The 10,735-nt window shown below is 41.6% G+C and overlaps 1 protein-coding gene across 2 annotated transcripts in view; it reads right to left on the bottom strand.

Annotated features, from left to right (window-relative positions):
- Window positions 1-281: 281 nt before the first annotated feature.
- tiparp (TCDD-inducible poly(ADP-ribose) polymerase) overlaps window positions 282-10,735 on the bottom strand; it is a 25,269-nt gene continuing 14,815 nt past the window's right edge. For both annotated transcript variants that reach the window (XM_014012820.1, XM_014012821.1), the window contains exons 4-7: window positions 10,187-10,374; window positions 6,040-6,327; window positions 3,932-4,189; window positions 282-942 (exon numbers count right to left, since the gene is read on the bottom strand). In XM_014012820.1, the coding sequence (XP_013868274.1) occupies window positions 753-942; window positions 3,932-4,189; window positions 6,040-6,327; window positions 10,187-10,374 (924 nt within the window). In that variant the 3' untranslated portion in view covers window positions 282-752. The remainder of the gene's footprint in view (window positions 943-3,931; window positions 4,190-6,039; window positions 6,328-10,186; window positions 10,375-10,735) is intronic.

Genomic DNA, 10,735 nt, shown 5'->3' with positions numbered 1-10,735 from the left:
ACACACACACACACACACACACACACACACACACACACACACACACACACACACACACAGGGTTCAAAAACATGTCTGTGCTGGAGGCTCAGCGTGATAACATAACTCTGAGGAGGTTTCCGACCGTCTCCTTTCTGAGTCTTTAACAGAATTTCCCCAGCTGGTCGTTCACAGTACTGGCAGGAAGCTAACTGTCTGCAACAGTGTTTGCCCTGCAAACAAGTTCATGTACAGTCACACAAAGACTAAAGGATAAAGGGAATAGCTTGCTTTTTTTCCTGAATCTGCTCCAAAAAAAAAAAAAAAAAAAAAAAAAAAAAAAAGAAGAAGAAGAAGAAGAAGAAGTGATAAACATCACTGGGTTCCTGCCTCAAACCAGTTAAAATTAAGCAAGTCCACTCATTCCATCAACCTCTAAAAGCCAAAATAAAAAACTGGGTTCTGTCCTCTGCTAATCCAGTTGTGTCCAGTTGAATCTGGTCTTTTAGGATCCAGTCAACCACAGAGCTGGATCACTGTTTTTATGGTCTGATTTCACCTGCTTCAAGTACAACATGAGTGAAGTTATTCCAGTGGAGCCGTTTCCAACTCAGGTCTTAATTTGTCCTTTTTTGTATTCGACCAAACTCCACTCCGTTAACCCCCCGACTGTGTGCAGACAGACTGAACGGAGGAGCGTTTTTTTCCTTTTGTTTTTTCTTTTTTTTCTTTTGTCAAATCCTTAACACCAGGTTCTGGTTCTGATGCGGCACTCATATGGCGACCGTGTTGGGTACCTCCTCGTAGTGAATGATAAAGTACGGGTAGCTCTGGTCATCGTTGAAGATGACATAGATCTGAGGGTCCACCCAGTTGTCTACACAGGAGTCAAAAAGGTCACTAGAGGGGTCTCGGGGGTTGATGGGCGGAGGTCGTCGCATGGAGGGATTTCCTACGGTAAACCTGTGCAAACACAACAGAGAGGACGTGTTAACCAGGCTGCTGGGACAGAGACTGAACACCAAACATTTCAGACTCGAGGAGATAACGCTGCTTAAAAGACATTTTCAAACATTTGAGGGGTCAGCTGATTAAACAGATTCATTTTTGCTTTTCCAGTTTTTAATTCATGACCAGTGGCCAAAAATGTGGGCTTTAATTAAAAGTAAAGTTTGTCTACACCTGGCACCATGTTATTTTCACAGAGCACTTCCTGTGATGGTTGTGCACTTCCAGCAGGTACATTTATTTTTCACAATACCGACAAATCTTAAAAAGTACTGTGACATGCAAAAAGTCAAAAAGAACTTTATACATAGGAAACTTGACATAAAACACATGATTTCACCCATTTTATCACAGAACTGGCACATTTTATTTTCAACTTGAATCAGCCAAAATGAAACAGGAAGTGACATCAAAGGAACTTTTCTGTCTTTGTTTATTTAAAAAAAATGTTATTTGAACTCTGAGTCTTCTTCATCTCTCTGATAGACTCAAAATAATCTAAAGAAACACCAGATTCTTCCCTACAGTCTGTGTTATTGTAGCACAATGCTGTCAACATGCAGACATTCCTCTTTGACATCATTCCCTGTTACTTCACACGCAAATATCKCAACAACAGTTCATCTCTGTGTCATAAAACTTCTTTTGCAATATGTTGTCAATGTTATCTTTCCAAAAATGCTTTCATATTTATCACAAAAATTGATGTCATAGGCACTTTAAAAGGATAATGACTTCAAGTGACTAATGACTCAACMTTAATTACATGGGTTTACCGTTCATGGGTCCTACTTGCATGATTAATTTAAAAAAATCTGAATATTGTAATATCACAGTGTATAATATCAGTATTGCAGAAGATTAAAAAGAAAAAAAATACCAACACAAACTAGATAACATCCAGATCAAATTCCATCTAAAGTTTCTATCTTGATGACATCATCCCTAAGTGGCCTGGCAGGTTTTTAACTGTAGATATGAGCAGCAGATTGCTCAGTAACGGAGGCAGAAACTGCTGCTTGTTTTTCTTTTTTAATCACCTAGAATCTAGGCTTTACTGCAGAACAAGCTGAGATGTTCTGACTATCACACCACACTGTCTAAAAGTATTTTCAAAATTCATCAATAACTTTTCACTTTTTATTTAGTATATAGTAATGTAGCTCAGCTGTTACTTTTTAGGAAGCCTTTATAAGCACACAACTGACACCCATTTTCCTCCGTACATTTTTCGGCATGTACCTCATTCTGCAATTTTTGTGCTATTTTTRCAATTTATATATCAAATGTTCCGTTCCTTCAGGACAGTCCTGCTATGAATTTTGGAACTTCAGCAATTCACACTTTGTGAGATATTTAGATTTTAAGCCATATTTTTCTCACTGAAAATTAAATCTTAACTGTACATAAATCTTTACGGCTTCCTTCGGCTTTTATTTAGCTACTTTTAGCATTTTTCTGCTTTTTAAATATTCTGACATTTTCTTCTATTTTGCTGATTTCAACTTTTTGTGCYTTTTTGTGCTTTTTTCAGATGTTTACTGATCATGTCAGCTTTATCCAGCTGTTTTCTGAATTTTAGCTAATTTGAGCTTTTTCAGCTAAATTCATATTTTTGTGATAATTTCAGCTTGTCACTGCTTAATTCAGCAAATATGTGCTCATTCTCTTCATTTGTGCCAATTTCAGCTATTGTTTGTTTAGCTAATTTAGGCTAGTTTCAGCTTTTTCAGCTATTAAGCAAACATCTTTCAGCATTAAGCTTTCACACTGCATTTTCACAAGAAATGAATATTCTCTAGTTTATGTGTTTATAAGAAAACAACAACAACGACAACGACAAAAATCAGCTAAGTTAATCGGCCACTGGCTGCCTTCATTTCTAAAGGTCAGCACTGTCCATAAAGAAACTAATGTTTGACACTTTACTTCTTCGACACCTTAAAGATAAACCTTGTAATATTAATCATTACACCATTTCAAGGTGTTCCAGGAAAGCTTGAATAATAAAATCATCAGCTCCGAGTACACGGACCCAATGTATACGTATGAAATGAACCAGTGAGCCGTAGCTTAGTCGTTTCTGTTTTAAATATTTATGTCAAACACTAAAGAGCTGTCGTCCATCAATCTTTGTGCCGGGGTCTCATGAGTCMTAAATAAAGCATATTAAAATAAGAACAGTGTCAGCTGCAAACAAAGGCAGAGCCGAGTTTAAAACCCAGCTCAGTCTGAAAGCAGCTCTATGGAAAAGATTAGACCCAAGTTTAGAGTCACTCTGTGTGATTAGGGGAGGGGAGGGGGGCTTTCCAAAGCACCTTCCAATCCTCCGGGTRCACCACGGACCATCTGCTCCAGCATAACAAAAAGGTGCTGCTGTACGATGGGTCCAGCCAAATCAGCTGTTTTACATGTCAGGCTGCAGATTTGACTTTGTCTGAAGGGACAGGAGCAGCGCAGCATGGCTGAAAAGATGGTTTATGGAAAAAAAACCTCAAGATTTTCATGATCCAAATCACCACTGATGGGTTCTGTAARTTTCATCTGCAAGTGCTTGGCACGTGGGCCAGAAAGGGGAAGATGGGATTGAAAAGAAGAGTTGTTTGTGAAGATGTACGCAAAGAAGGGAAGGTAGTTGTCAAACACACCAAACTCTGCGTCAAGTAGGCTAAAGTGTGAAAACCCCACTAAAACTGGGACACATGAGGCTCTGATTTAGAGTTCAGTAAAATATGATCTAACCAGCTCCCTTCAAAGCAAAATGTGTTTGACAGGCTGAGGAACCCAACTGGCACAAGAGAGACTCAAACAATGAAGCGTCACTAGTAATAAAAAAGTGCTGCTTTTAAAAACGAGGTCATCGTGTCCCCTGGCTTAGYGCCTTTTGTTTTTTTTAAACCGCTTTTATCATCGGCTTGAAAAACAACATAAAATCTCTACACACCTGCCAGTGAGGACTTTGGCCAAGAACATGCAGTGGACTCCTTTGGGCGAGCGCTTGGAGAAATTGTGGGAGTAGACGGCCTTGCGGGCGAAGTAGGAGCCCTGGCCGAACATGGTGGCGTGCTTGCCGCAAACCCTGGGGTCGAAGTTGTGCTTGCAGATGCCGTCGACCACGTCGGCCGAGGTGCCGTGGAAGAGGTGTCGCTCGCTCAGGAGGCGGTCCATCTCCGACAGGCGGCGCGACATGTACTCCTTCTTCCTGTAGGGAGCAGACACACGGGATTAAAAACAAGGACCCGAGCCTAAAAGCTGCGCGCTGCTCTTAACGGCCGTCTGCGCAGCGTTAAYGCGTCTCAGCACAGACGGGAGGAAKCGTTTAGTGTCACAGGTGTAGTGACCTGCGTGTGAACCCGCAGSCTCTTAACATGACACCGCACATACGCTCCCACTCGCTCACACGCTTTTAATTTCCTGCTCGTCGATTTTAATTCCACTCCCCTTCACAGCTCGCATGCAAATGAGYGGCAAAAACATGCAAACAGGAGTTTATGGTTTTGCTGTCATGTAACCAAGAGTGTGGGAAAAGGAATAAAAATAAAAAAAACAAAYAAACCTCAATACGAAAGAGGGGACATCACTTTCAGAAGCAGTGAAAGACACCCACGCACACACAAAAAACACACACCGTGGAGTCATTGTGAAACCGTGTGGTGCCGGTCSGTGTGCGAGGCTTTAACTGTCACAACTAAGCGGTTAGCCTGCTGCGTTCACAACAGGAACATCACCGTCACCAAACATCGCTCCATCTGCAGCGTTCACACACMACCGTGAACTCATTCTCACGAAGACCCACACAGCTGGCACCATTTGGCCTTTTTTTTGTTTGGTTTCGTTTGTTCTATTTGCCCCCATTTTGCATCTACTGGTATTTAGCTTGGAGTTTCTTTGTCGTTTTCCAGCACTTCCCCACCTGATGCAACAGAAAGCATGTACGTGTTGTGTACGTGACGCTTACGGCATACCCCAACACAAACAGTTTGTGTAGCGGAACACACAAACTGCATGCACAKTTTTCAAAGAGCATATCTGAGGAACAGCAGGAAGTTTAACTTATCTGTTGTTTTACATGAATACTTGTAGCTTCTTCTGGAGCTATACAACCTATTTTTAAATGGTTTTCAAAGCTCCAGAAAACCCTGTGTTTAAAAAAGATATTTTAAACTAAGTCTGGGTCCATGTTAGTCTATAGTTTGCACAGCTTTACAGAGCAAGACAGACTATATTAGCATCATTTGGTCCTGTTCAGACTTGGTCCTTAGCTGTGATAATCTGAACACAATGCTTGAGGACTATCTACAGAACTGATATGACCCTCCTCACACACACAGATGTTTTTACCTGAATTTAGATCTGGACTTGGGGTAAAAAGAAGAAAAAACGTCAGCWTCAGGTCCAAACTAAACATAATGAAACAGCCATCCCAGGGTGTACTATGAAGATAGGGCTTTAATGAATGTTTTGTCTTTTAGGGATAACAGTTTTTAATCATCACAATAATTCTCAATAAAAACATAAGTGAATTTGTGGAATTTTAGTAGAGAGTACAGTGTGGATTAAAAGATGCTGCATGATGAGAGTCTTTAGTTCAACATTTGTTCTGATTTGTTTTCGAAGTTGATTAACGATCGCAAAAAAAAAAAAACGTTGTTTGGATCAGAGCTGTCCACTTACAGTCAAATCATCAAAGATGGATGTTTAATGGCAGGTCTGAATGGCCTGATAGAGATCAGTGTTTATAATTGTTGCTTTTGAGTGGGTCAGATTTCCTAACAGTAAAAAAAAAAATACAATAATAAATTCTGCATATGATGTTTGAGTTGGGATTCTGTAACAAGTGGTCATGTCAGTTGTTTAATGACAAAAACCAGAAAAATATGGTTGAAAGCCACAGCTCAACCACACATCAGGCAAATTAAAAAAAAGTGCATGCAAAAGACGTGAATACATCACAGCTGCCAGCGACTAGCTCAACGACCTGTACAGGAAAGAGGGACTCGTGCGAACAATAACCTGGTTCAAATCTATGGAAATTTCGCTGCGTGCTCTGACCTCTTGTATTTCTCCCAGAGGAAGGGGTTTTGCACACGTTGGATCTTGATGATCCTGAACTTGGTTTCGGACACCGTCTTGTGGAACAGGCTGTGCACCGTGCGGTAGCTGCGGTCTTCACGGGACACGGGCACCCGCAGGAAGTCCTGGCTCGTCGCCATCRGCAGCCACGTTTCTGGAAAGAGGCTGGGAGGGTTGGCGGTGGTTGGCGACAGCGGCTGTGAGGCGTCCAAGGACGTGGAGACCGAAGTGGAAGATGAGGAGGAGGAGGAGAGGCCACCCAAGGTTCTGAAAAAAGAAAAAGGCAAAGAACTTTAATTACAAACCTGTTTAAAACGTATTTCTTTACCATCTGAACCTGAAAAAAGTCGATCAGAGTGAGAAATACGTAAATTCAACTATGTGTATTTGATGATTGTATCGACATTATGAAGAGAAGTAAACACGTAAATCACACAGAGGTTTTTCCAGCATTTTGTGACACAAACTGCTGCTTTAGTCTGCAGAAAGAGTGATACAAATCTTTAGGAGCAACATCTAACAAACATAGATGCCATTAAAGCAGACAAACAGCTAAAAACCTGGATGATATGTCCCCTTTAAGGCTTTTGAATGAATCCAAACGCAATAATGTAAAAATGAATGAAACATTCGATCTGTGACTCATATCGGTAAAGAGTGATCAGAATAACAACTTGTTCAGATCAAACTGGGTTCTCAGTTTGTCATGGTAAAGATAAATCACGGTTATCTGTCATTTCAACTTTATAAATACACTTTTTGTGTGGATCTGTAGACTAAAAACAGAGATTTGTTCAACTCTTTATGAAACATTGTGCTGCACAGGGGAAATACAATTCTAATCTAAAATAGACACGTGAATCCTTCAAACTAATTCCTAAACCCACACATGACACATCACACATAATTCTTTGCAAACTTGCGAACTTGGAGCTTTAATACCCAGAACGACTGAGGCTGTATCTGGGATGATTACTTAGAGCAAGAAGCTCTTTGTGATGAAACGTTACTGCATTTCATAAAAAAAAAAAAGAAAAGCTTCTGCTGGGACTTTTCTCTTTTACGCTTTGCTGCTAAAAGCGGGTGAAGAACAGCTCTGCAGAGAACCGTGCTTTTAAAGCAAGAGAAGGACTAAATGCACGGTGAGGATGAACACATGCTACCTACAACCATCTGGGAAACTGTACAACCTCCGCCTTTCTGCATCACCTTGTTTCAAATCAGGACCGTGTCCCCGGCCCTGGAACAAAAGCCCGCCGTCTGCCGGGACGAGCCCACACGTCTGCACGTTTAAAATCGGATTGCAGCAACATGTCAGCCGTGACAGACCCTGCGCTGCGGGGCGGCGCAGCTCCACATCAGCCGTCAAGCCACCGAACRAAACGACACGAATCAAATCCAGACGACAAAACGGGACAACCGGGGGGAGGTGGCGGTGCGGGGGCTAAGAGGGGAGGGGGACAGGAGCAAGAATAGGATTGAGGTGGAGAAATAAAAAGTGCCAATTGTGGAGCTGTCACAGATGTGACAAAAAAGGCTTCAGCGTGTCTGGCATTTGAGTTGGTAACAGTAGTTTTCCTGTCAAGTTATCACCCTCTAAGTGTAAATGCTGTTAGCTCTATCATCTATCAGAATGTGTGTGTGTTATCGAGAGGCATGGAGTTGGTGTGACAGTTATTCTCTCCCCATCTCTTATCTTGTCTGTCCGGTCTTAGCACCTACACACACACACACACACACACACACACACACACACTTGATGTCTCTATTCCCTGTGAGCTTGGAGGAGATCACAGACAGCCTGCTGCAGAAAGCAAGTGTGAAACGAAAAGGAACTGATAACAAAAGAGTGACGGAGTTGGACATGATAGAGAGTTAGGGAAAGAGATTAGGATAGATAGCAGGAGAGGGAAGGAGGGAGGCAGCTGAAAATAACATCAATCAGGAAGACGAGATGACGAAGGGAAAGAGAGGTTACTGAGTTCAACAGTTAGTTGTGGTCCAGTAAACGTCTTTTTGTGGCAGAGATGATCGAAGCCCTTCAATCCAAACTCCAGCCCCCCCACTGTCATGTGTCACACTCTTTCCCTTAGCAACAGCTTGAGCTCCTGGTCTGGAAACCATTCCAGTTGCATTTTCCTTTCTGACTGTCTGGCCTAGCATTGCTTCACCCAGCTAAATTACCTCCCATCATCACTTTCCTCCATCTCCTGTTCTTTGTGTCTCTTGACCGAGTGGGAACGGCTTGTTCTAGAGTTCACTCTGTGTGAGAAAGCTGGCAGGACACATTAAGCTACAGAGCCTGCCTGGTACAAGAAGTGAGACATAAATCAGCTAAATGTGGTGAAATGACTCCACTTGTTTTCAATCAGCGATCACTTGTTCTGAAAAGAAGACTGTGAGGAGMGTACAGTCAAGGTTGTGTGAAGACAGGAAGTTGGCGAAACTTCAGATTCAATTAGAGAAGCCGAGCGCTGAATGAAAATTGCTTAAGAAGTAGAAACTGGGTTGTTGAACCTAAAAGAAGCAGAACACTAGCTAAAAGCTTTAAGGTGCAAGTGTTGTTAAAAGCAAAAAGTAGCAAAAGGCTATCTAAATGCTAAAAGTAGCAAAAGACTAGCTAAAAGCCAAAAGTAGCAAAAGACTATCCAGAAGATAAATGAATCAGAAAGATAGCTATAAGCTGAAAGTACAGGCTACATATAGCAAAAGAAAATCTAAAAATAGCAAGTCTTTAAAAGCTGAATAAAGCAAAAGCTTAGCTAAAAGCTAAATGTAGTAAAAGGCTAGGTTGATGAAAAAAGCTTCAGAAAGCTAGCTATAATCTAAAAGTACTCATTAAAAATAGCAAAAGAAAATCTAAAAGTAGCAGAGTCATTTTTTAAAGCAAAATGCAGCAAAAGCTTAGCTAAAAGCTAAACGTAGTAATAGGTTTGCTAGAAGATAATATCAGGAGGCTAGCTATAAGCTAAAAGTAGCAAAATACTAGTTAAAAGCTAAAGGTAGCATAAATAAGCAGAAGAGATCTCAAAACACTTTTATGGAAGAGGGGATCAGTTTTCACACAAAAATGAGAAACAAACTGATTCCACAGAATGGTTGGCTCCCCCCTCCTTTTTGTCATCTCTCTCATCTGGTTCCATTTGATCCCATTTTCCATCCGTGTCCCAGTGACCCTACTCSATTTGCCAAAAACCTGACCTGGGATAAACGTTAATATCTAAAAGTTTCCAGTTCATTTCAGGCAGCCAGCGTGTGCAGTGGTACCAGACTGGATTAAAAATGGATGTGGAGCTCCGAGCCTTTTGAGTATTCAGCCCTGACTGTGACATTGGCATTGTGTACCGGCCTCTGTGTGCCTGAGCGTCTATAAACACAAAGTCAGGACGCCCGGGGAACACAGGGAGCTGTGAGGAGACAGAGTGTTACACATCGAGGAGCCAACCTTCAATAAGAGTTACACAGCAGTGCTGCCGGGCGTTTAGGCTTAAATAGATAACTTCTCTCTGCTTCAAACCGCAAATGCGAAATGCTTTTTGACAAAACCCAAGTGATAAATAATATTGGCGCTTGGAAACTGAAGAAAAGTTTAGAAACTGGAAGCTTCCCGATTAAGTAATTAAGTTTTATCTTTTAAGTGAAGATAAGTTCACGCACTTTTAATTAACATATATTTTAAACCCCAACACCCTTAAAATGGCTGTTATCTTCAGTTTGCAAACTCAGTTGTTCATCTGATCCTTTTGTATGGCTTGCAAAAAGTGACTAAATAAAAATAAGCTTCAAAACCAATGAAATTGTTAAAGCTGATGACTTTTAGTTGGATGAAATGCTTCCTGCTTGCAACCTTTTCTTATACTCATTGGGTTAATGAGCATAAAACACCGATTTTTTTCAAGTGTTTTTAACATTACAAAAACATAGATCTAAAGCTACACACTGCAATATTATTGTGGCCACTCTTTCACAAGAAATTCCTCACCTTAAAGCCACTTGAATTCATTTTAGCCTGGATCCCAAGCTTTCAATCAACCCCCAGCATCCACCATGACTAAAGCTCATCAGGACCAGTGTTGCCTGGTCACAAACTGGTATAATTAGACCAAGCGTGAGCATAGATACATACTGTAGGTGCGGCGTGAGCATCACAGATGACATGAACATGGGCCTCTTCTTGATCTGCCGCCGGAAGCCGAAGACGGCATTCTGCTGGAAGCCCTCCTTGATGTTGAGGATATACTGGTTCTGCAGCGTGATGAAGCGCACCTCCTTCAGACCCCTCAAGCTGGCCTCCTCGATGAGCTTTACCACCGGCTGAGGAGGAGCAGGACAACAAGTCAAAAAGRGAGACGATTTGTTTCGTGTCTTTGCAGCTGACGACGGAAGTTTCACTCTTTTACAGAAGGAGGAACAATAGAGTCTAAAGAGGCGACCATCGTGGAGTTTTTAAGTAACAGAAAGTAAACTTATCCTGGATGTCAATGAAATGTGGTCAGCTGTGTCACAAGGCGGGGATTGGATTGTGTTCATGAATGTGTGTGTGTGTGTTTCTGAATCGATCCAATCACAGCTTCTACTGAGCTGATTGATTTAGACAAAGTTAATGTGTCTCATGTTCACACAGCGTGCAAACACACACACACACACACACACACACACACACACACACACACAC

This window comes from Austrofundulus limnaeus, unplaced genomic scaffold, assembly GCF_001266775.1.
Source record: "Austrofundulus limnaeus strain Quisiro unplaced genomic scaffold, Austrofundulus_limnaeus-1.0 Scaffold95, whole genome shotgun sequence".
NCBI classification, from domain to species: domain Eukaryota; kingdom Metazoa; phylum Chordata; class Actinopteri; order Cyprinodontiformes; family Rivulidae; genus Austrofundulus; species Austrofundulus limnaeus.
This window is presented reverse-complemented; position numbering and strand designations above follow the sequence as displayed.